This window comes from Petaurus breviceps, unplaced genomic scaffold (assembly GCF_028583685.1).
Source record: "Petaurus breviceps papuanus isolate PSGF00001 unplaced genomic scaffold, PetGlider_PUasm1.0 90556, whole genome shotgun sequence".
NCBI lineage: Eukaryota > Metazoa > Chordata > Mammalia > Diprotodontia > Petauridae > Petaurus > Petaurus breviceps.
In genome coordinates, this window is record NW_027187273.1 from 305515 (window position 1) to 333050 (window position 27536).

General features: G+C 35.0%; 1 protein-coding gene across 3 annotated transcripts in view; it reads right to left on the bottom strand.

Annotated features, from left to right (window-relative positions):
• The window catches only part of WDR33 (WD repeat domain 33), a 118596-nt gene that overhangs the window by 47795 nt on the left and 43265 nt on the right, over positions 1–27536 (bottom strand). For all 3 annotated transcript variants that reach the window (XM_069063330.1, XM_069063331.1, XM_069063332.1), the window contains exons 3-7: positions 16951–17019; positions 14501–14605; positions 12604–12699; positions 12255–12406; positions 10407–10504 (exon numbers count right to left, since the gene is read on the bottom strand). In XM_069063330.1, coding sequence (XP_068919431.1) covers positions 10407–10504; positions 12255–12406; positions 12604–12699; positions 14501–14605; positions 16951–17019 — 520 coding nt within the window. The remainder of the gene's footprint in view (positions 1–10406; positions 10505–12254; positions 12407–12603; positions 12700–14500; positions 14606–16950; positions 17020–27536) is intronic.

A 27536-nucleotide genomic window follows, 5' to 3' on the forward strand; every position in this document is an offset into this window, starting at 1 on the left:
ACTCTGACCCTGGACTGGCAACAACTGCCATCCTTTCTTTCCAAAAACCAAACTAAAACTAAGTTCAACAATCATATGCCACTGCAAGGGCACTTTACTATATTGTTTTTGATAAGTTTTCTCAGTCAGATTTTCAATTTGCTTTTCCTTCAGAAGCTTCCTTGTGTGAGGAAACAAGTACAGAAAACTTTTAACACTAGTTTGTCATTTTAAAATTAAGAAATTAAATGCTAAAATAAGTTAATTTAAAGTTAAATGAACAGTTTCATTAATTTTGGCTTCCTTCCAGAGAACTGGACCAAATACTTCGCTGAGTTTATATTTGAAGGATGTCTGCTTTATCACACAATTTTTCCTTGGAGGGGGGAAGGTAGGGCAATTGGGGTTAAGTGACTTGCCCAAGGTCAGACAGCTAGTTTTGTGTTAAGTGTCTGAGGTGGCATTTGAACTCAGGTCCTCCTGACTCCAGGGCTGGTGTCTATTCAGGGTGCCACCTAGCCGCCCCCAGCAAACAATTTCCCATTGTAAATAAGAGTAATTTGTATTTTAAGTCTCAAATTTTAAAATATTAATAAACCAAAAATACTTAATAGCACAAAATACTTAAAAAGTATTTATTTGGCAACAAGTGCTATACCAGGTGTTTTATAATCTGTGTAGTGCTTGCCCCCAAGGAGCTTATGATATGAGTAACCAGAAATGAGTTGACAGCTTTTAGTCTCTTTCCTAATTTAGTCAAACCTCAACTATTCAGTTAACCAAACCCCTTAGTCCTCTTCCTTTTGATGACTTTCCATTGGCCATACTTCATAGAAAGTGTCACAGAAAGATAGGCTTCTATTTCTTGGCAGTTTAGTGCATGAATTAAACTCTAGTTCATAACTGCTGATAAAAGAATTGGCCACACTTTCATGATATCTCAATTATGCTTACGACAGCATTAAACAGACTGAGCTCCAAGGCTAATGATTTCTTTAGATTTGTTTTCACCTGAGAAGTATCATACAGAGCACACTGGGTTCAAGTTCCATCTCCAGAACATGACTCTGTAACCTTGGGAAAGTCATTTAACTTTAATTTGGTGTCCCAGGAAACTATATTGACAACATATCCTAGTAAAATGAATTCTCTACATGACTGTAATCATAGGTTCAAAACCCAACTCCTCCCCCAATAAAAGTTTCAACAAAAACCATTAAATGTTAATGAAGCCAGCCTTCTTTACCTTTGCTAAAAGATATGGAAACTATTTTTGGAGAAATCTATATTCAATATTTTACAAATTAAATTCGACAACGATACTTTTGTACCATTCTGTGAAATGAAGTGTATGATAAAGTGATGTCAATACAAAAGGGTAGAATCATCTCTCTGACAGATTTAGAATCTGGTTCAAGTATTCTACTTAACTACTGTAATTCCTAACCAATTCTGTAAATGTCTTTGATGTAAATTCTAAACAATGTATTTAAAATTATTTATATATATATATATATATATATATATATATATAAAAGAAACTCCAATGAACACTAAAAAATATTATTCCAAGTACTTGTACTTTAAAGACTTTAAGTATGTATGCTAAGTAACAAGCTGATTTATAACTCGGTTCTAGAAGACTAATAGTTTCCAATTTTTAAATGTACTGTTTTAAATAGTTTTCAAATAAAGACATAAAACAAAATCATGAGAACCAATAATCCTACTTTTCTGAATACATCTGAAGAGAACTGATTATCTGAACAAAAGGTTCACAGTTCTGTAACAGAAAAATAGAAAAACTAGAAATAGTTCATGAATGTCTACACAAACTGCAGCAAAGAAATGCAAAGGAACTCTATATGATAAAGTGAAAAGTAGACTTTAAGTCTACATACTGACAAATTAACAAAAATATTCAAATATACAACAGCTAGAATTCGATGAAGTTATAGTCTAATTGACACACAATAGATGTGGCTGACATCTATACAAATTTTACTTTTTATTGTAAAGTTCACTAACCAATTTTAGAAATGAATCTAAGTGATGTGATTATTAACACTATGTGATCTGATTATTAACACTGATTAAAAATAAACGTGTCATTTAAAAATGGTTTAATTACTAAAACAAAAACATAGCAGTACTAAAAAGGTAAATGCCATTTTACATACTTCCAAAATGAAGGAAATACATTTCTAAAGGAAAATAGAAAACTATATAAATGTGTCAAAAATGAGAAGATTCTCGATACCCATAGGGTGATGAAAGACTGAGAATTTTATTGGGAGACCAAAAAAAAATCAAAAGAAAAAGGTGACAATAGCTAGATATGTGGAAAAAACTTGGAAGATAAAGATAAATCAATTAAAAGGAAAATTATGTACAACAGAAATTTGAAATAAACTATTAAATTACAGAAAATATAATAGAAAAAATATTATAAAGAACTAAGAACATATTATTGGATGTCTTTCAGTAAAGATTACTCTGCTGAAAGTGCAGGCATTTTTCTGAAGCTACATTTTAAAAATTTATCTTATTGTGCCTGAGAACCCAATAAAAGGACAATGGCACAGAAGTTAGCAACCTCATCAGGCATATTCAGTAGGTTTTCCAAGTCCCTAGTGTACAGATTTAGTAATATCTTTTGAAGATACAGAACATAGATTTTATTCTATTTCCATATATACATACATATAGATAGCTATACAATTTCCCCTAAATCTAAAGATTAATCTTCATATGACAACTCTGTATTTCATTTTCCTAGTTTTCTCTTAACATACACCAATGTCAATATTCCAAAAATGAGGTAATCAGGACTAAAAATAATACTCCAGATATGATACCAGAGTAAAGTTCAGTGGGACTATAATCACACTTTTTCTGGACAGTCCACGATCACATTAACTTGTTTCACTTTCATGTTACATTTTCTGCTTATGATGAGTCCAGTCAACTAACATTCAGATTTTTGTTGGTTTTTGCTTTTTACATAAAGTTGTTAATCCAGACCTTATCAAAGCTGCAATAGGAAAATTTATTTTTTTACAGCAAGTGCAGGCTATAACATTTTAATTTCTGTAAGTTCTACAATAGAAGCTTACTCTTTTGTGTCATGGATCTTTCTGGCAACCTGTCAAGCCCTACAGACCCCTTTTCAGAATATTTCTAAATATATAAAATGAAGGATAAAAGATTACAAAGGAAACCAGTTATACTGAAGTCTTTTAAAGTTCACAGGACTCCAAATTAAGAACCCAGTTCTAGGATATCAAAATTATTTTTTTTACTCTGAACTGATTTTATCAATGTAAAGGCTTTGTCTCCTACATCTGTATTACCCATAAATTTTTACATGTCTTACATTTTTAACAGAACTAAATTGAGAGTATATCTATAAAACAAGATGTTAGAAATCTTCCTTCTGGCTGACTCTGAGAGTATGTATAGTTAAACCAGCTATGACTCCACCTGTTATCCAGGACAGATTTCAGGGTCATTATGGTATTATGAAAAATCACTATGTTCAAAATTAAAATTACCTCTCCCCTTACCTATCTTCATAACTTCTCTTGTATAATCCCCATCTTCTCACTATCCCTCATTTATGCATTTATTCAGTTCCTAAATCTTTATTAATTCAACCTCCACAAGCTCTCTCTCACCTGCCCCTCTCTGCACATAAGAGATCATCCGCATTTAGACCCTCTCCTTCTTTTCCCAGGATTACTTACTATAAGTCTTCTAATTGGTCTCCCTAATAATCATTCCTCCCCCAATCCATCATCCACTCAACCTGTCAAAGTGATATTATATTAGTGCAAGTCTTAACACCTTGATTCCCCTGCTCAATAAACTTTAGTGCTTCTCAATTAACTCAACTCCAATAGAAATTTGTCTTGCATTCAATCCTTAATAACCTGGTTCTAAACTCATTTTTCCTGCTTATACATTACTTTCCACCCCCCACACTCCATGAACTTTATGGTCTAGTCAAATTTGCCTTCTTGCTGTTCCTCACATGTGACATTGCATATCCTGTCTCTTTGCCTTTGCAAAGGTTGTCTGACTATGCCTAAAATATTTTTCCATTCTTCTATCAACTTCTTGTGACCCCTGGTTTCTTTAAAAGCTCAGCTCAAATACAACTTCCTACATTAACCAATTACCCCACTTTATTTTGCATGGATTAGTTCTGTAAATGTCTTAGTATAGTCTCTCTCTACAGAATTTGAGTTATTTGAGGGTAATAACTATTCAGGTGTTTTTGTCTAGATACTCTTAATGCTTAACATATAGGAGATGCTTAATAAATGTTGTTTGATAGGATTCTCTTTATTAGTCCAGTAAACCCAAATGGATACTAATGTTCTCTTCTCTTTCAAGTTGTCCTGTTTAATGACAGAAATCTGTCTTGCTCATCAGTTTGCAGAATCCACCTTTTCACCTTTTTCAAAATGTCAGGTAGAATTTTCGTCTTGTCTTCTGGCATCACTTGTGTTCTCTTTGATGCCTCAAAGATCACACATGGGTTCCAAGATCACTCGCACCTATTAGATTTGTCACACTCTGAATTCTATGGTGCACAGAGATTGGGACTAGAACTGTGATTTCACTAAGTATAGTGAAATCCAGGTAAGGAAACTCCCTCTTACCAATGCAGCACAGGATCTACTTGGTAACTTAAAACTCTTATAAAGAAGTGACCACCAGGGCGGCCAGGTAGCACAGCAAGTAAGAGCACCTGCGCCAGAGTCGGGATGACCTGGAATGGAATCCAGGCTCAGAAACTTAGCACCCACCCAGAAACACCTGGCTGTGTAACCTTGAGCAAGTTACTTAACCCCAATTGCTTAAATAAAAAAAGTGACCAGAAAATGGTTTAAAAACTTGCCCAGGGTCAAACAGCCTATAGAGTCAGAAGTGGGATTCAAACCCAGGTTTTCTGGCTTCAAAGGCAGTTCTCTATCCTACTCTATATTCAACTGTACACCTAAAGATGTGAACTTTTGCTATATGACACAAAAATAGGAGCTCCCAAGTATAATGCAAAATTAAATGAGAAGAAAGGGAAGGGGAAATGGAGGCAACTGTAAATAGAGTAGTAAGGATTAGGTCTTTAAAAATATTACTACTTATGAAAAAGAAGAGAGGAATCAGAAAAGAAAGTAATGTTACATAAAAAGCCCAAGGAATTTCAGATAATTGTAGCGTGCCCAAGTAGAATGTAATGCGTACAATGGGCACAATTTATTAAACTGAACTGAACCCAACAATAGTAAGTAAGTAGCTTGATTGATGTAGAAGAGTTTAGAAGGTGAGTTCCATATTGTGTTGTCAATTTATAATGACAGAAAGAAAAATATGCCAAGTTAGGAAAGACAGGGTACGTGGAAAGAACAGTCACAGCATTTAGGGTAAATCAGCCCTGAGTCCATCAGACTAAAACTCACCAGAGAATATGTTTAGGTTGCACTAACATTTTCCAAAAAACTAGCTGAAAAACACCAGGGGAGCTTAAAGTATGAAAGTAATTCGCAGAATTACTCAACACATAAAATACTCCAAAACTGCAAAAATGAGAACAAGGGCAAATTGCCCAGGCTAAAATTTAAGTGAAAATTTGAAAGAAAAAAAGGTAGCTTTTCCTTCAGGATTGCTTTAGGTCATGCAATATTCTATTTCTGAGGAATATTCTATGTAAGAGGATTCTTTTTAAATGAGTTTCCCAAAATCTACCATTTATTCCCCAGAAATGTTATTTTATTTCACATTAAAATAACAAGGTAAGTTCTGTCACTGTAATCCTTCTTAAATATCTTTTTAGTTGACTCATCTAAAATTAGAAGGCTTTTTCAGCAGGTCACACATCCAAGAGCAAGAACAGCTGAGTTAAGTAGAATGTGCACTGGTAGTTTAGTTTTTATGCATACAAGAGATAGAAAGCAAACTCTCAAAGGTACTGCATATTTTGAGAAATATGAAAAAAAATATTGAATATTTTTATTGTAAGGAAAAAGATGAAATACAAAATGCCCTACTTTGTTTATTTGGCACAGAAAAATGTAACAGCCAAAAGAAAATATTAAAAGAGCAACACAATGTTCCCTCTTCTCCAAGGTGTGCTTTCACTCACTGGTATTCAACCAACTATAAAACAGTAAAGGCTATAATAAAGTAAAACCTGATGATTTCTGAACATATAAATTCAGAACACCTAGTGATCTGGACAGGAGGCAATCTTAAATTTCCACAAAACTCATAAAAAAAGGTTAACAATCAATGAGTTTAGAAGACATATGGGAGCGTACTTTTAAAAGATTTAAGAAAACTTTTCAAATATATTAGAATCATTGATTTATATGAAAGCAAGCAAGATACCATTAATAATTTTCATCAGTTTCCCCATATGGAAAGGGGCTTATTCCTTTTCTATAAAATTAAAGGGAAAATATAAGCTGCATGGACTATTATCAGGCCAGATGCAGGAAAAAATGCACAGTAATGAGGTCACAAAATAATCAGTAATGAATTTCAGACAGTGCTCAGCATTTTCCAACGTGGTTATGACCTCACTTAAAATATATACCAAATTATACATCTATACCTTAGTTCTAAGGCAGTTGTATCTAAGACTGAAATAAAGGATAGAAATTGAAGCTTATCATGGAATAAACAACAATTTTAATATGGAATTCATTTGAAAGTGTTCCAAGAAGAAATATTGTTAAGCTTAGTTTGCTAAGAAAAAAATAACCTTCCAGATTTTTACCTAAAATTTTTACTGAATACAAAATGAAAAGAGTATAAAATTTAGCTTCCTAATGATGGACCTATTTTAGACTTAATTTAAATTCAACAACAAATATTTATTAAGCACTTGTGCCATATATTTGGTTCATAAAGCAAATGACCTTATTCCATGTTATGTTAAAGTAACCAACAAATTATTTACTCAGGTAACTGACCAATAAAATTTATACACATAAAATTCAACAATTAATAATTCTATGTTCTATATACCTTGAATGTTTCTATATTACAATTTTTCTTTTACAAATGTTATTCAGATTCAAAAAGTACACAAGATTAATAACTCTGCTAGTTTATAGATGTTTCAGTATTTTCTGTAGATTCCACATTGTTTCTTCCATCCTTTTTACTGTTCGTCTCAGATAATAAAACTGATGGACTTAAAGGTTGATATTTATACCCATCTATTATGTTGTCTGTACCACTCACATGGTAGTTATCACGTAAGTACTGAGGTATAAATGTACTATTTACTTCTATTAGACTATTAAAATCTCAGTGAAGACAGTCCCTGTCTTTATGGTAATTCCGAACTCTATAGAGCAATTAACATAAAGCAAAATCCTAATACTGGCTGAACAATGAACTCTGATTTTAAGTTACTAAAGTAAGGGTCTACTTAGGTAAGAATCAAATACATAACTAAGTAAGAGGCTAAGGGTTCTTTTAGATTCAAGTTTTCCAAATGGTTGCTTCTGAAGATAAACAATTATTTGATATATCATTCTCTCCTCAATATAAATTATTTTGAAACAGTAATAAATGTGTATTAAATTAATATTATTTTGCATGACTGTGAGCAGTGAGCTGATTTATGAAACTATGTACCATTTTGTAAGAGAAATGATTCAACAAAGTTTTCTTTTTTCAAATCATTTTTGCCTGTATAGGGATCAACCCAGGCATTTCATGTGTCAGAAATTATAGTGTTCTTTTCTTTCTTAGAGGCCTAGCTTAATACAAGAGTCTGAAAAAATCCTAAAGATTTTCTCCTCTATAATTTGCTTTCCTTCCACATCAGCACAAGCTGATTCAAAAGGGACACACAAAAAAAAAATCAACATGGAACTGTGTGTCCCAATGAATGTCAATATCTGCAACACAGAGCCCCTACAAATCTAAATCTAGGGACTATAAATTATGACATTCAAATATAAACATTGTAATATAATACACAGAAGATGTTATTATAAAACCAGTCCAGGTTACTTGGACACTAGCAAAGTAAAAAGGTGATTTTCCTACCTTTGTAATTAGTAACCCTTACACCTTGATTTCATCATACAATATAATCTACCAAACATAAAGGTGGAAATCATAAAGCCATCACTAGAAGTAAAATCTCTTCTGAACTAGCTTAACTTTTAATCAATTTTTAAATGTTCATGGTAATAAAGTTGGGAATGAAGGGATGAAAGAAATGAAAACAACAAAATCCTACAAAATAATTTCTGAAAAACATTTATAACCTCCTCTACTAGACCTTACTTTGTGGGTCAAACTTATAGAAAAATCAACTGAAGATGCTGGATGAAAATGAGATTACAGCAGCCAGTCTTCTTTAGAATATATATAGTTCTATTAAAGGCAGCATGGAATAGTGTTTAAGGTGCCAGGTTGGAGTCAGAAAGACCCAAGTTCAAGCCCTACCCTAGATCCTTAGCTATTTCAGTGCCAGAAGCAACTCTTTAAGATTGTAAGTCATACACTAGTTGCTAATTTGTATTTATGGAGGGTTATCTGTGTGCCATTCCCTCTAATGATAAAGTTCATAAGTAGAGTCCCAAAAAAGGACATCTCAACACCTGCTGTTCTAGTCCTCAGTGAAAGCAAATCTAGTTTTATATTCCAAGTTTCACTCATAGGAAAAACATTCCCATTTTCTCCTAACCATAACTACAGGAAAAACTTGTGTTTCATTTATACTTAAAATAAGAATTAAGAGCTCTACTGACAAAGAAAAAAGATGGGAAGAAACAGCAGAACAAAAAAAAAAATAAAGAAAAAACTTTTGAGTCAGATTTGGGGTCTATTCCCAGCTAATAATAATCTGAGGATCACAGATTTAGAGCTCAAAAAGATCTCAGGGGACATCCAGTCAATTCCTTCATTTTACAGGTGACAAAATATAGAAGAAAATAAGTAATTCATCCAAGTTAAGAGTTTAGTTAGCAAAGCCGGAAATCTAGGTCTTCCAAATCCAAATGCAGCATACTTTCTATTGTACCATATCAGTAAGGAATTACTTTGATGACTTTGAACAAGTCAAATATAGGCCAAAATGAGCATAATTTTTTAGATGTCTAAAATTAATTTTTTTTGTCAAAAAAGTTCACAATTACATAATCTTAGTAGTATATATACACAATATGTAAGTTGATGATATTGTGTCTCATTCTAGCTACAGAATTATTCTGTAAATAAGATCAAGTAAAATCTAACAATTTTAGTGATAACAGTATCTTTCTCCCTTGTTCAAACTGAATGAGGAAATACACAAAAGGAACTGCTGGACCTATCTTTTAATTATTTACAAGGGAGCTAGTTGTAATAATATTATTAACTAACTATGAAGAGAAATGAAAATCTTCAACACCAAATTTCTGTAGTCCAGTCTTTTTTTATTTATCCATGATTGTATGTTCAGGGGAAAGATTTTTACGTTTGTAGTATATTGGAATCAAGAATTAAGAGTGCAGAAGTACTTTTATTGACCATGATTAAAACAGTGTAGGTTCAGGCCATAGTCTTTAAAAAATAAAACTTCTGGACCAAAGTTATAACCAACTAGTACAAGATTTAGCTTATACGTGTTTCTGTGTGTAAATGTGTGTAGCTGCCTATTACAAGATACACAATGCAGTGGAAAAAAATTTCATCTTTAATTTTTACCTTTATTAATAATGTTACCCAATCCTCTTTGTTCTCTATATAAAGCCTGACTAAGCGTTAAAGTATTTCAGAAATAAAAGATTAATTCATATAAGCTAGAAGTAGTTTTTAAATACCAAAAAAAAAAAAAAACCTCTAGTTTACAGGGAGCTCTCCATAACTTGGAAGTGACTATTAAACAAAGTTAAGGAATATGTGGGCCCAAATGTGGTTAATGGAAAAACTAACTGCTTTAATTTATGCATCAATGCAGAAAAGTGTAGTTAATGGAACTTACGATTTGTCAAGCAATAAAATTTGTGAGTAGAATATTTCTAAAAGTTATTGCCATGAGGATGTGAGCAATCTGAATAAAATGTCATCAGCATGTTGATATTCAGTGTTTATTAATAATAAAAATGGCACCCAAAATAAGAAACAGGAAGAAATCAGATCCCCTTCATAAGAGGCATATATAAAGGCAATTAATGTGAAAACATACTTGTACTCAACTCCATGACCAAACTAACTTTAAGGGGAAAATACTAGAAATCTGGAATGTGGGACTTTAAAACAACTGTGGATCACTGAAAGTTCTGTTTTCTTTAAAGATTATGCCTAAGGATTTAAAGGTAGAATGGAGAAGAGTTGGTACTGTTGTATTGTGATTACTTAGCTAGAAGTGTCTTCCCTATTTAAATAATTCCAATCAGTACTGTTGATACACATACCTCGAAGAATTCTTTCCTCATGGCAACGTAGAAAGTCCCAGATTCTAACAGTTCCGTCATCAGAGCATGTAGCAAATTTATTATCCGTGGGTGAGAAACTGTTACATGAAGACACACAGCAGGGGAAAGAAGTCAGCATTTAACAGATTATCTGTGCTTCTCAGACAGGGCAAAATAAAATACTGTATGGCAGGATATATAAACAGGATGAAAGGGAAAGTATCCAACAATGGTGCCCTTGGAGAATGGTTCCAGCTGAAAGGCACATTTCATCAAAAGATGAATTCAGCAGAGTATTTATTCCTGCTTCCTAGTATTCAATCCCCTATTCTGAGAATGTATTTTTAAAAGTGACCTAACAATTTACTCTTAACATTAATTTTGCATATGTTCCCAAAATATAGCCTTGCCCTTTGGTGCCGGCAAAAAAAAGGGGGGGAGGGGGAGGGGAGGGGGGAAAAGAGGGGGCGTGAGGGTCTGGGGTAAGACACAGAAAGACACAAAGTGAAACTGAATAACATCTGAACTAAATTAATTGTATAGTTGGCAATATTTCTGAAAACATGCCACTGTGAAACATGTATGTCTTTATGGAAAAAATATAAACAGAAGTAGGAAGATAGTTGTATAGTGTTTGCTAAAGAATCCTATGTAAAATGTTTCTAATTCATTTGAAAATGTCTGTATGAAGAATTTCCCCATCTCCTTCCTAGAAAGTCCCATAGAAGCTGCTTTCTATGGTGTAACTACAGGGAAAAAAAGGAATTGTGATTAAAGCCCAAATAACTCCTGCAAATGAAAGGCAGTCACTTCCTTTTCAATGCAGTTAAAGGTCACCAAATTTCACTAATTTATTTCAAAAGCATCACTGTTAAAACTAAGGGGGACTGATGTGACAATTCAGTGTATGGATGACACTAAACCAGACAGTTAAGCACAGGTACATTGATCTGACTACTCCATAAGACACAAAAGGAAGAAGAGTGATTGCCGTGGGTGGTGTTTTTGTAACAATGTCAACCTTCTACCACACAGGGGCCGCACCAACCTAAAGGAATGCTGCATCGCTTTATTCTGAGGCTGCAGCAATTCTTCAGATTCAGATATGAAACATTTCTTCAGTTTTACTGTACATATACTGAAAGATTATATTTAACAGCTTGCTGAAAATATCACTTTAAACTCTATTTTAAAAAAATACACTTTCATAACTGATGTATCAACAGTGAATCAGGAGAAATGTCCTACAGTCTTCTCGTCATGGTTTGCTTGCTTACAATTTCAAAGCTTGAAGAACCCATTCATTAATCCTTTAATGTTTTTCACAACCAGAGAGTTTATCTGTAAGGGTTTTTAATACTAATACTTCTTATCTCAAGTCTTGGAATAACCAAGCCAACCAGTTCTTCACTTAAGCCTTTTTCTTGTATTTGTAAGAACTATGTAGGTGTTTGATTTCTGTAGGCTTTATATTTTATTCATTTGGATTATTAAAGTCTGAATTCTTTATTTGGAATGAAATATTCTTGTCTTACACAATGAGCATCAAAAAGGAATAACTTAAATACATTGTAAACCATATATATGAAGAAAAGAATACCAGTGCAAAATGCAGCAGACAATACATCTCTAACATATTGCAGAGGCGGATACTGGGACAATACTACTTCAGAAAGGTGCCAGCAAAATGTTGAGTATGTGGAAACAAAGGAAAATATTGTGTCTCTAGGGTGCACAAAGTTTCCCAGAATCTGACAGAGCCCATGCATCTCTGCACCCAGCATACATTTAGAGATCAGTCTAACCATGACAAGAGGAACTACAGAAAATGGTATATTGTGTATAAACCTGGCCTCTCTAATCGCCTCCTTATGTGCCTGGAACATCTTGACGTTGTTCATGTTGGACTGCCAGTATTTCACATATCCCCCGTGGTCTGCTGTCAGCATCCACATGTCATTGTGTGACCAGGTCATGGCCCTCACTGGGCTATCGTGAGCCTGCGGAATCACAAAATACTTGTCAGATACTTCTTCGAGGTTCATCTGATCTACAAAATCTTAAGGAGCTCATATTGTGATTCTGTGTTATAGCAACAATTAGTCTTGCTCTACATTTTAAAATTATGTAAAATGAGAACACTTCGTATTCTTTATAGTCCAAGAGAATGGGACCTCCATCTGATAATTACAGTTACCTGTAATATTGTTTCAAAATTGAAAGTGAGTCCATTCCACAGGGTAAACTCTCCACTAGAAGCCCCAGTAACCAACCGTCTCCCTTCAGGAGTCCACTGGGGAAGAGGAAGAAAAAAAGAGAAAGAAATAGATTTTTAAAAAGGTAGAGTTCCCCAGACTTTCACTTCATGAATGTTTAAACTTTCTTTACATTCTTTCCCAAGTAATAGATATAAGTAGAAAATCTTGGCTTTTGTATAAAAATACCTCCTCCCTATATGAAATTATGTTAAAGAATATTGTTTTATTCTCTTCATTTAAACCACTTCTGATGCACTGGATAGAAAACAGTGAAACAAGTTAAATATGTTTCACAACATTATATATAAAATCATTGTGCGTTGTGTATCTACAAACAGGATATAAAGACTGTATTTCACAAGTTACACAATAAGGTTATGTAAAATACAATACTTTTAGTAAAGAGTCAATCTTCCAAGAAATAAATGCAAAAATTAACATTACAACTTATTCTATTTAGTTAGTAAAACCAGGAAATTCAAAGACTTTATGAAAAAAATTTTCTACAATTAGTGGTGACCCAATTTGGGAAGAAACATTAAAAGGGCAGTGTGAAAAGGCACACATTATGAAAGTGTTGATTTATTAAATTATAATAAAATTACAAATTTTGTTAATTTATAAATTCACTCAAAATTTAGGCAAGTCCGTTATTCTCAAGAAAGCCTTTCTAAGCCCGTTTAATATACATTCATAATGAGTTAGTATCAGAATAGTAGTGTAACACCCTTCTTTAGTAAAGAAACAATAGAAATGGTGACTAGAGCAACAAATGAATTATCTATCATGGTCAGATGAGATTTGTCAGTAACAGCAAAATAATTTACGCATCTTAAATTTAACCAATGACCACCAAAGGTCTTTTTTTCCCCTTTCCCCTCTTAGAAATGGGTATTTCCCTAAACCTTATCACAAACATAGGACTCACTTTGCTCCAAAATTAAATGACCCCTGACAATAGTGCTTTTTCAGTTGGCATGTTTTCCTGCCTATATATCTCAAAAGTAATGAAACATGTATGGTAGTATGTCATTCAATTAACTCCCCAGCCTATTTATTAATTAGTTTTCCTCTTTCCTTACTGTTGTGCCTATTCTTTCTTCTCATCAGTAGCTCTGATTCTTGCCACTCTCCTTGCATTTTATTGCCAACTCTTTAATCATTCAATACTGAAAAGCACTACCTCCATCTCTACCCTGTTCTTTCACTTGAAAGTGCCCTGTATTTCATTTGTCTTAGGCAACACACGACATACAAGTAAATGGATCCTCTTTCTTTCCTTTTTGCTGGCAAAAAAGACAAATCAACATATAAGCTTTTTGTGTTATTGTTCCTATATGGAAACATTTTCCTTACATATTCCAAGGTTCACAACCATACCACAACCACAGTCAAAACTGCCAGATATCTCAAAGCCAAATAACCAAAATGCTCATGAAGGCAAAGTCTGAGGCCTGGTAAAATAAGTAACAGTAGCTGACTCATACATATCCCACCAACATTAAGAAAAAGGCCAGAAAGGAACGTATATCCTATATCAAACATTAAATAGAAATGAAAGATGGGATAATCCATGACCCTTCCCTGCAAGCAAGGCAATTGATTAATTTTAACTTCTAATAATTTATCTGCAAACATAATTTAATGACAACTAGCCTAAAGTAGCAGCTCAGTAGAAAGGCTATTAAATATGAAATAAAGAAGCAGACCCAGAGCCTCAGGAATAAATTTTAAAGTTTTATCCAATGAGTGGTTCCCTCATTTTAAAAAATGTGTATTATAAATTGGAATGTCCAGATTAAGATCAGTGCCCCCAAAACCTAAAAGAGTACTTACTCTAACAACAAATACTGGACATTTAACTTTATTGGTAGATGTCCGAACAAATTTGGTTGTTACGGCATTCATAGGATTATTCAGCATTCCTATAGGTGGAACCAGCTACAAAAGAAGAAAAAGTATGGAACAAAATAAGCATTACAATTCTAGCAAATTGAGGTAGCAATAACAGTAATCTTCACTATTTTTCTTTAAGGCATTTATACAGAGCACAAGGTTTACAAAATGCTCCGTGACGTTACAACAAATAGCCTCTTGAATTATTAGTTATCATTAAATAGATTAAGAAATATAGGCATAAGCTCTTTTTGTGGTGGCAAAGAATTGGAAATTAAGGGGGTGCCCATCAATTGAAGAATGGCTAAACAAGTTGTGGTATATGAATGTAACGGAATATTATCATGCTATAAGAAATAAGGAGCAGATGGACTTCATATTTATCTGGAGAGACTTCTACAAACTAATGCGGAGTGAGAAGAGCAGAACCAGAAGAAAATTTGTACACAATTACAAACACAACATATGTGTGATGACCAACTCTAATAGACTGGACTCTTCTCAGCAATGCAGGGTTATAAGACAACTCCAAAAGATTCATGATGAAAGGAGATATCTGCATTCAGAGAAAGAACTAGAAAGAACACAGTTTGAATACAGATTAAAGCAAACTACCAGCTCTCTTTTTCTTGTTTAGTTGCTTCCTCTTTCCCACTGTTCATTCCATCAGTTACAATCCTTCTTTACAACTTGACTAATGTCTAATGTGAAAGTATTTGCAGATCCTATACTTGATTGCATGCCACCATGGGGGGAGAGGGAAGAGGAGAGGGAGAAAATTTGAAACTCAAGGAATTGTGGAACTGAATCTTGTAAACTAAAAGTAGACAAATTAATAAAGACCAAAAACATTTTCATTTAAAAAAATTTTTTAAAAAGAAATAAAGGCATAGAAGTCTGTCAATAATATACAAATTAGGGGCGGCTAGGTGACGCAGTGAGTAAGAGCACCAGCCCCAGAGTCGGGGGGGACCCGGGATTGGTTCCAGCCTCAGATACTTAACACCCACCCACCCACAAACACACGCAAAAAAAAACTGGCCGTTGTAACCTTGGGCAAGTTACTTAACCCCAATTGCTTAATAATAATAATAATAATATACAAATTAATGGCAAAAAAATTAAAATTGAAATCTTTGAATCTTATTTAATCCCTTCTTAATAGCAAGAAAGCTACACAACATATACTAAAGTGTTCTGGAAAATCAAATTTCTATATCATTTTCACATTACATATCTCTTGAAACACCATTTTGTCCTGTCATGATAAGATTTGACATGGAATAATTATATCTTTGTTATGTAAGACTACTGGGACTTTATTTTTAAAAATTATTTCCCCCCAGTTACATGTAAAGACATTTTTTTTTTTTTGCCTTTTGGAGGGCAATTGGGGTTAAGTAACTTGACCAAGGTTACAATGACTAGTTTGTGTGTGTGTGTGAGTGTGTGGGTGGGTGTTAAGTGTCTAAGGCCGGAACTGAACTCGGGTCCTCCTAACTCCGGGGCCAGCGCTTTACTCACTGAGCCACCTAGCCACCCCTAAAGACAATTTTTAACATCCCTTTTTTTTTTTTAAGTTTTGAGTTCCAAGCTTTCTTTTTCCCTCTCTGACCTCCTCCCTCCCTGAAACAGTTAGCAATTTGACACAGGTTATACATGTTCAATTATGCAAAATGGTATATATTACTCATGTTGAAAAAGAAGACAAAACAAAAAGAAAAAGTAAACCATGGGAAAAAAATGCAGAAAGCAAAAAATAGTATGCTTCAATCTGCATTCAGACACCATCAAGTTCATTCTCTAGAAGTGGACAGCATTTTTCCTCATGAGTCCTTTAGAATTATCTTGGATCATTCTACTACTAAGAAAGTTAAGAGCTATAAGTAATTCACAACTGATCATCATTCTACAGTACTGCTGTTATTATGTACAATGCTCTACTGGTTCTGCTCACTTTACTTTGCATCAGTTCATCTAAGTCTCTTCAGGCTTTTCTTAAATCCCCCTGCTCATCATTCTTACAGCACAGTAATACCCCATTACAACCACATACCACAACTTGTTCAGCCTTTCCCCAATTGATAGGCATCCCCTCAATTTCCAATTCTTTGCCACTAAAGAGCTGCTATAAACGTTTTTGTATAAATAGGTCCTCCCTCTCCCCTCACTTTTTTTTAAAGTCTCTCTGGGATACAGACCTAGTAGTGGCATTGCTAGATCAAAGGGTATGCAGTAACCCTTTCGGCATAGTTCCAAACTGGCATCCGGAATGGCAGATCAGTGAAAAGCATTATTTCTCAGGGTACCTTCTGAGCTCAAAGTATCTATTCATCAAATCTTCCAAAAAGAGATGTTTTATTATATGATTCTCACAAACTGATACTTACATCATTATAATATCCTGAATCAGGTTGGACTGCTCGCATATCTCGTTGGTCTCTCTGCCACACTCTGTTCTGTGGTTTGTATAAAAAATAAAAAATTGATCATATTCACTTCTGTCCTCCAATAAGTCATGAGCAAAATAAAAAGATATAATAGGAGAAAAAAAAACCAGGATTGAGACTGCAGTGAGTATTATGAAATTCCAATGCAAAGGAATCTTTTGAAAGCTATATAATCTATCAAGGCCAAGAGAACACAAGAAGTTAAAAGATCAAAGTCAAGATTTAAAGCTAGAGGATTTGTACTTTTAAAAGTTAATTTAATTTGAAAAAAAAGCAAATGCTATACCTTGCAATAAATTATTAAGGATTTGTTCTTTTGATACTTCATAACAATAAAAAATAATAACAATACAGCTAAGAACACAGATGAGTAAGTTTAATATATTTTCTCCTTGCAAGGTAGAGGGAAAGAATTCTGGATGACTGTTATAAGCCATTAACTCAATGAGTACCATTCTTCAATTCTACCTTTTTTTAAATTTAAAAAGCCCTTTCTAAAATGTTCTACATTTCTATATTAGTAAACAGAATGTTGAACAGAATCACCTTTTCTTGAGGACTCAGGATTTCCAACACCATTTTCTCAACTGTTTTCATTTTGATCAACTATTATATAGTTTATAAAAGCTAAGACATTAAATTTGCTCTGCCACAAAGTTAGATACTGAAATGTGCTTTTTTCGTTAAATATTGTCTCACTTGCTGCTCATAAAAGTGATAGATCAACCAAAAAAATAGGCTTCTTTCAAAACTATCAACTACCAATGGCTTAAGCAGCCTCCACTTCAGTTTTTCTCATATTCAAAAACTTTTTATTTGCATTAACTTATAGATCCTTCGGCATTTTTGCAATATTTCAGTATTACCAATTACTTCAAACTTCCTAACAGAGTTAATCAAGAATTGTCATAATTTAGAACTACAAAAGACTCTGGATACCATGCCTCCCTGCCCCCTGGGGGGGTAAGACCACATGTGACCTTCTAGGTCCTTGGATACAGCCTTTGGATTGGGTCCAAGTTTTACAGAGCAAATCCTTTTTTAAGGGTCTTTGTTCTGTGGAAGTTTAGATTTAGTCAAGGGGCCATACCTGGGGACTTAAAAGGTCAGATGTGGTCTGTAGGCTACAGGTTCCCCACCCCTGAATTCTAGTCCAACTCCATCATTTTGCAGACGAGGAAATGAGGTCCAAAATATTTCTGTAAACTGCCCACATCTACATGGCTAATGAATGGCTACAATACGAGTTCCTATATTTTTCCCAAGTGCTTTCCATTATCCAAAACTGTCCTTCACAACAGTCTTTATCTTACTTCACTATCTTAACATCTTGCTCTGGAAAATAGGAATTTACTAATTCACCTGCATGACCATATTCTTTCCTGAGTAGAAAATTTTCATTGATGTTTAAAATGTTGCTGCCACAGACCACTGAAAGAGCTCATTTTTAGAAATAAGAGTATTAAAAGTGGTTACACATTGGAGGTAGTAGTCTTTTGAGATTTGAAGAGGTCCTATGGCCCCTTCCTTGAATTGTCCAGTCCATAGGGAACCTCCAATTCAAGGAAAGTGCCAGGTCAGTAACATTCACATCTTGATTCTTCTCTGGGCTCTGCCCTTGACTCTATCTCAAATGTCTACAACCCCACACCTAATCCAATTCCCCTTTTCAGTTGAAGAATGTGAACTAGTAATTTTTACTACTTTTCATTCATTACTGATATAGTAGATATCTGAACATACTACACAGTGATGAATAGCAAAGTGAGTTTCTGAATTGCTCTCTGGGAAAATCAATTCACCCACAAAAAAGCATATATTGTTTATGAATTAATTAATTTATATTACCATATTTATTATACACATGGGTCTCCAAAAATAAGAGGGAGAAGGAGGTCTAAGCAATGTAAGAAGACAAGATATTGGTTAAAAGCTATTAAAACATAAATTATGGGAATTTTCTTGATTTTTATTAGGAAATCAAAGAAATACAAAATGCAAGAAAATAAAAAATTGAAATGCTAGACTTTTAATATTTGATTTTTAATATTTAGAAGTTAGCAAAAAAAAATTATGTACTTGGTAAACAGGTTTTACTTACTGATTTTTTAACACACTATAATCCCATAATATAACATTTTTCCCCCACATTTTTTTTCCTCTTGTAGCTCCACTGCATAGCCAGCATATAAAAGCACTTGATGAATGTGTCTTGATTTAGAGGAAAAACTGAAAAGTAAAAACCTATTCTGTATTGTTTTATTTTAGTAATAAAAAACATTCCGAGATCAACAGCAGCTGTGGCCGTTCCCAGAATTATCAACGCAAAGATGTGAAGAACAAAGTGAGAGGTCAGTGCAGTCTGGACTTTGGGACCCAGTAAGCAGGAGTGTGTGGGGTGAGAAGCCGCTGAGACGCCCGGCACAGCCAGGCAGAGCCACATGGCAGCTTCAGCTCCTGGCCTGCTGAGGTAGGGGGACCAAGCAACCATTCTGAGGGGTAATCGCTACTGCTTTAACCTGCTTGGATCTGGATTGTAGTCTAGGGTGGAGGTACTGGGGTGTGTATCCAGCTTGCCAGAGAGTGTGGAGGCCTCAGAGAGGGCACCCAACTAATACCTCCGGCAGCTGAGAAAATCCCAGAGTTTGGGACGAAAGCTCCCCTCTCTGTTGGCAGAGTCATACTGTGGCAAAAACCCAGGGGTCAAGTGACTGAGGGGTGACATAACCAAGCAAAGGAAACAAAGCAGACAGAAGATTCGAACATAAGACTCCTATTTTGGGGACAAAAAGGAGCAAAGCATGGAACAGGAAGAAGACAGTGAAGTCAGAACTCCTGCACCAAAAGCTTCAAAGGAAAATACAAGCTGCTTACAGGCCACAGAGGACCTTAAGAAGCAGATAAGAGAAGTGGAGGAAAAATTGGGAAGAGAAATGAGAACGATGCAAGAAAATTACAAAATGAGATTCAACAGCCACACCTTAAAAAATAGACTAACTCAACTGGCAAAAGAGGCTCAAAAAGCCAATGAGAAGAATGCCTTAAAAAACCGAATTTGTCAGATGGAAAAAGTATCTCAAAAGCTCAATGAAAGAATCATGGCTTCAGAATTAGATTGGAGCAAATGGAAGCTAATGACTTTATGAGAAATCAAGATGCTGTTAAACAGATCCAAACAAATATAAGAATAGAAGACAATGTGAAATATCTCATGAGAAAAACCACTGACCTAGAAAATAGATCCAGGAGAGATAATTTAAAAATTATTGGACTACCTGAAAGCCATGATCAAAGAAAGAACCTAGAAATTATCCTGCAGGAAGTTCTCAAAGAAAACTGCCCTGATGTTTTAGAACCAGAGGGCAAAATAGAGGTTGAAAGAATCCACCCATCACCTCCTGAAAAAGATCCCAAAAAGAAAACTCCTAGGAATATTATAGCCAGATTCCAGAAATCCCAGATTAAGGAGAGAATATTACAAGCAGCCAGGAAGAAACAATTTGAATATTGTGGAAACACAATCAGGATAACCCAGGATCTGGCAGCTTCTACACCGAGTTATCAAAGGGCTTGGAATATGATATTCCGGAAGGCAAAGGAACTGGGATTAAAACCAAGAATCACCTACCCTGCAAAACTTGAGTATCATGTTTCAGGGGGAAATATGGTCATTCAGTGCAATAGAGGACTTTCAAGCATTCTTGATTAAAAAAACTGAAGTGAATAGAAAATTTGACATTCAGAAGAAGCAAGAGAAGCATGAGAAGGTAAACAGGGAAAAGAAATCATAAGGAACTTATCAAAGTTGAACTATTAACATTACCACATGGAAAAACAATAATTGTAACTGATGAAACTTTTGTCAGTATGAAAATAGTTGAAGGGAATAGAAATATATATGTCCATATATGAGGGTATATGGGCATATGAATACATATGTGAATGTATGTATATATGTTTACAGGTATACATAGATAGAGGGCACGGGACCAATTTAACAGGAAGGGATGATACTTAAAAGGTGAAATTAAGAGGTGAGAGAGGAATATAATGAGAGGAGATGGGGAGAGACAGAATGGGGTAAACTCTCTCATATAGAAGAGGCAAGGGGAAATGGTTACAATGGAGGGGAAGAATAGGAAGGCAAAAGGGAATGGGTCAACCTTATTCTCATTGAATTTGGCTCAGGGAGGGAATGAAATACACACTAAATAGGGGATCTCACCCTCCAGGAGAATAGGGGGGGAAGGGGATGAGAGGAGGGATGATGGAAGGGAGGGCAGGCTGGGGAGGAGGGAAGTTGGAAGCACCCACTTTTGAAAAGGGACTGGATCAAAGTAGAGAATAGAACAAGTGGGAGGTGGGATAGGAGGGAGGGAAATATAGTAGTCTTTTACAATATATCTACTATGTTAATGTTTTGCATTAGCCACACATGTACAAGCTATGCTGAACTGCTTATCTTCCCAGACTCTGGAATTCAAAGTTTTAAAATCAAATGTTTAAATATGTATATATGTATATACTATTATTAATACTATTTTACATGTAATTGGGAAATAAGATATACAGGCACTGGGGCATAGAGATCCACCACGCCCTACTAGAAAAGTTGAAAGGGGTATGGGAGAAAATATGGGAGAGAACAGATTGGAGGAGGGGGGAAATATCCTGTGGGACTGCTATTTTGGGGCAGTGGGTAGGGAAAAAACAGGGAGGAAATTTGTAACTCAAAATCTGGCAGAAATGAATGATGTAAATCAGAAGTTAATAAAGCATTTGAAAAATGGAAAAAAAAATTATAAAAATATTTTTTTAATGTAGTTGGGGAGAAATAAAATAATTTTTAAAATTAAAAAAAAAAAACATTCCATGGTGTGCCATTGTCAGGTTGTGAGATTCCCTACAGAGCATGAGGCCATTCAGGTGTCACTATCTACAGATGGTATGATGTTGATTGAATCTAACCCCAGAATAACAAAAGGTCTCCAAAATGAAATTCCTTGTTCACTCAAGAAGCATTTATTAAGTGTTTTTATGTACCACACATTGTGTTAAGTACTAAGAATACAAATAAAAACAAACATAGTCCCTGAGCTCAAGGAGATCACATTCTAATGGGGAAAAACAAAATGCAAACCATGTACATGAAACATACAAGGAAAAATTAGAAATAATCTCAAAGGTCAATTAGCATAGCAATTAGAGAAAAAGGGAGGGGTCAATACTGTGAAAGGCCACATATAAAGAGGGATTTGAAAGACGTCTTGAATGAAGTCAGAGATCACAGGAGGCAGATGTAAGAAGGGAGAGGCTGTTATAGGTTTTACGTGAAGAACAAGTAAGACAGTGAAGCAGGATTCTAGGTTTTGTGGAGAGGGTTAGACTGAAAAGGGAGAAAGGGAAAAGACTATCAAGGGTCTTCCTGAAAAAAGAATGGCCTAAAAACCATCAAGAAAAATACCAAATTAATGAAAGACTCCTATGACACACAGTTGAACAGTGCATAGCATATTAGTAAATCTACCTAAGGCAGAATTTGCTAAAGGAAAGGAGACTGGACCAAGGAGGAAAAGACTAGGTTGGGTTGTATTTGGAAAATTGCACAGACCAGTCTCTATACATGGCATAATATTTATAACAGCACTTTGTACAGAAGCAAGGAACTGGAAACAAAGTAGATATCCAAGAAAAATAATACACAATGACTATGGAAATGTACAATGAAAAAACCACAAAACAATCAAAACTGAATGCTGAGAAATTACAAAGAGCAAGAATGCATGAACCAAAAACAAGAGATGAGATGAGAGGCCCCACAGGTATGAAATGTATAGGTTTTTAGATTTTTCCAATGTATTTGTTTTGTTGTTTTTTCTTGGTTTTCTCTCCTTTTTCTTTTTAAAGATATTCTTCGGGGGGCTGAACCAAGATGGGGGAGTAGAAGCACGACCTTCCCGCGGCTCCGGCCTCCACCTCCCCCAATCCATGTAAAAAGGGTACTCTAAACAAACTTTGGAGCTGCAGAACCCACAAAATGACACAGAGAAGTTAACCTCCCGCTGAGGACAGCCCGGTTGGTTTTTGAAGGGATTAGAAATATATATATGTATGTCTATATATGAGGGTATATGGGCATATGAATACATATGTGAATGTATGTATATATGTTTACAGGTATACATAGATAGAGGGCACAGGACCAATTTAACAGGAAGGGATGATACTTAAAAGGTGAAATTAAGAGGTGAGAGGAATATAATGAGAGGAGATGGGGAGAGCTAGAGTGGGGCAAACTATCTCATACATAAGAGGCAAGGGAAAATGGTTACAATGGAGGGGAAGAATAGGAAGGCAAAAGGGAATGGGTCAACCTTATTCCCATTGAATCTGGCTTGAGGAGGGAGTGAAATACACACTAAATAGGGGATCTCACCCTCCAGGAGAATAGGGGGGAAGGGGATGAGAAAGGGGATGATGGAAGGGAGGGCAGACTGGGGGGGAGGGAAGTTGGAAGCACCCACTTTTGAAAAGGGACGGGATCAAAGTAGAGAATAGAACAAGTGGGAGGTGGGATAGGAGGGAGGGAAATATAGTCAGTCTTTTACAATATATCTACTACGTAATTGTTTTGCATTAGCCACACATGTACAACCTATACTGAACTGCTTATCTTCCCAGTAACGGCGGGTGACTAGGAAGGAAGGGAATAAATCTGGAATTGAAAGTTTTAAAATCAAATATGTATGTATATATATATATATATATACACACACACACACATATGGACATATTATATATATGTGTGTGTGTGTATGTGTGCGTGTGTGTATATACTATTATTAATACCATCTTACATGTAATTGGGAAATAAGATATACAGGCACTGAGGCATAGAGATCCACTGGATAAATCGAAAGGGGTATGGGAGAAAATATGGGAGAGAATCCTGTGGGACTGCTATTTTGGGGCGGTGGGTAGGGGAAGAATGGGGAGAAAATTTGTAACTCAAAATCTGGCAGAAACAAATGATGTAAATCAGAAGTTAATATAGCATTAAAAAAAAGATATTCTTCATTATACAGGACAATTCATAACAGGAGAAATTTAGACAACAAATAGAGACAAAAGATATTAAGAAAAATTTATTTTTAAAAAAGAATAGAGGGGAGGCTAGGTGGCACAGTGAGAAAAGCGCTGGACCCGGAGTCAGATGGACCCGAGTTCAGTTCTGGCCTCAGACACCCCCACAAAAAAACTAGCCGTGTAACCTTGGGCAAGTTACTTAACCCCAACTGCCTTCCAAAAAGGCCAAAAAAAAAAAAAAGGAGATAACAAAAATGATCAAGAACAAAATGAAATTCAAGCTAAGTGAAGATAGTAAGAGAGCTGTCCTAAATGAACAATGTAGAATAGTGGGAAAGTATGCCTTTGGTTTTGGTAGAGCTGGTTCAAATCCTGCTGCTGGTACCACCTACATGTGTGGCCTTGGGCAAGTCCAACCTCAGTAGGACTCTGTCACTAAATTAGAAAAGTTGGATGAGATGACCCCTAAGATTGGCCTTTAGGATTCCTTCCAGGTCTGAAATTATTATCTTATTGATTGACAAATTCCATTTCTGGATAACAAAAAATTTAAAGAGGTTATGCCTAAATTGTTTCCAGTGATTTTCAGGTACTACTGTACCAGTTTTCAAAAAGAAGAAGCTGGATGCAACAATTCCATTCAGCAAATATTTACTAAACATCTATCATATGCATGATACTGTCTGGCATTAAAGACACAAAGATAAAAAAGGTCACTGTTCAAAAAGTTAATATTCTGGTGGGGAGAGAATCCCATATTTCAAGCTAGAAGCCTGTGAGCTTATCAATTCTTAGCAAAATTATGGGGTCAAAAGTTTGTGAACACTTTGAGATGTGCTAATACTCTGATCCAAAATGGGCTCATGAAGATCAAATCATAAGAGGCTAGCTTTATTTCTTTTTTAGCAAACTTACTGGTAAATCAAATAATAAAGTATACCTTAAACTTTAACACCCTTACGTAAAAGACAGATATAGGCCATATGACAATATATTTACATAGAGCTGAAACTCAATGAATAACTAGAGTTATATAGGCATGATAGAATACTTCCTCTGTTCTCTGCCATTCTCTACATGGACACCATATTTCAGGAAATGAATTAAGATAGAGAGTGATCAACATGCTGACAAGACTTAGAACCATTCTATGAGAAAATCAGTTGAAAGAACAAGAGGTATTTAGCCCTAAGAGAACAAGATTGGGATATATTACTGTAGTCTTTGAATGTTTGAAGGACTATCATGCAGAAGAAAAATCACAGAGAACAAACCTAGAACCAATGAGAAGTTGCCATAAGTAAGATTTTCAGTAAATATAAAATTTCTTTACAAGTGAAACTGTCTAAAAATCAGTGAGCTGCCATGATAGACAGTGAATCTGTTATCACTCAAAGGTCTTCAAATGAATATTTGTAAGGAATACTGTAAAGGGATTTCCCAATCAGGTAGGAAGCTTGCTCTGAGGTTCGGTAAAAAATAAAGTCAGAAAGATATAGGGCATGATGAAAACTCAATCCTGACCTGAAGGTGTTTGTGTGGGAGACAAAACCAACTTATAAAACCCTGGCAAAAGACCCAACTAAGACAAATCTTTCAGAAGAACACTTAAGGAGAAAAATAGAAAAATTATAAATGGAAAAAAAAAGGAAAATCTTTAAATTTTTTGTAAACTATTTTCATATAAAAGAGTGTAGGAAAACCACAGATGTGTTTATAAAGGAGGTAAAAATGGCAATGAAAAGAACAAAGACACAAATGGCAACTGGAGAAAGTCAAGTACACAGAGAGGAAATCCATATTGGAGGGGCCATAATATTGGGGGCTTTGAGAAATTAATTCTAAGGTAGCCAAAGAAAGGGAAGATACAAGAAGAAACAAGTAACAACTACTCAACAACTACCAATCTATATATGCCTTTTCATAAAATGTATAAATTATACATAAATCAAAGGCAGCTCTAATGAGCATTCTAGTATCAAAGGGGATTTTGCAAAAAAATATTCCAAAACAGACAACTTTTACTAACATACAATTTACTAAAAGATGAAAAGAATGCAAAATCCTACTGTGTTTTATGAGTTGGCTGTAAGAAAGCACTTAATTTCTACAACACTTTTGTAAAAGTTCTCTTCCAGTCAAGTATACTCCCCCTTCATATAACAAAATTACTCAAGACTCCCTGAAAAATGTAACAGACAATCCTGTTCTGCATCTCTCTGATCATTAATAGTGATCACCACTATCAATGGGATTAATCAGTCTAAATTTCTGAGGGACTATGTACAGATGATGAGGTATTTCAGATGCTCCTCTTCATTGATTCTAAGTGCACCAACCACAAAGCTTTGCAAAGCTTCCCGATAAGATCCATAACCATTCAAGTGTTTGGTATAACCATAAAGAGGAGGAGGAAAAAAGGGTAGATTCTTATCATCCATATCACGACATAGAGTGAGGCACCCTGAAAAGTAAAATTATCTTCCAAGACTTCCACCCAAAAAATACCTTTTGAAAATATCATCCTTGTGCAAATGGGCAAAAAGCAGGGCCTAGAAATAAACTGGAGGGAGCAGCTAGGTGATTCAAGTGCATAGAGCACCATCCCTGAAGTCAATAAGACCTGCCTCAGATACTTACTAGTTAGATGAACCTGGGGAACGAACCCACTGCCTACCTCCATCCCCCAAAAAAGAATTAAACTGGAGAAGAGAGGGTTAGCATACCTTCAGGAAACTGCAAAACTTATTCAATACCTTCCAACATCTCTTAAAAACAAAAGCCCACCTTTTAAATGTCAGATTTCTATCAGTATTGTTATAAGACACTAAAGTGTGAAAAACTACAGTTTCTGAAGAAATAAAAATGAAGCTCATTCACCAGGCAATAAATGCCCAAGTGGTAGGTGGGAGAAGGCTGCAATACATCCCATGGAATAAAGAAAATGAACTAAAGGATATGCTTAAATGTATAGCTAAGAAGATGAGCTGATCACATGGCAAAAATAAGAGATAAAGTGACCAAGCCTGATGAAGATATTAAAAGAAAGTAAAAATGAACTCCAGCATGCCATGATCTATAAAGATCTATTAATGAGAAAGCATAGACAAAAGTCACAAATAATCGGCTGCAATCTATAACAGTAAAGGAACCATTAACATTGATAAGATAACATAACTGAGTACAGGGTCAAAAAAGAAACCAAAATAGATTATTGGACTGAAGTTAATTTATATAGTGCTCTAAGGTCTATAAAGCATACCGTGTTTCCCCGATAATAAGACCTATCCCGAAAATAAGCCCTCCCCTTACTGTGTAAGATTCCTCTAAAATAAGCCCTCCCCTGAAAATAAGCCCTATTGAGATTGCTACTGTAGTGAAGGTGATCCCCTGCGCTACACGCTACATTACGGTACCCTCTGTATGCACCGTCCCCCCCC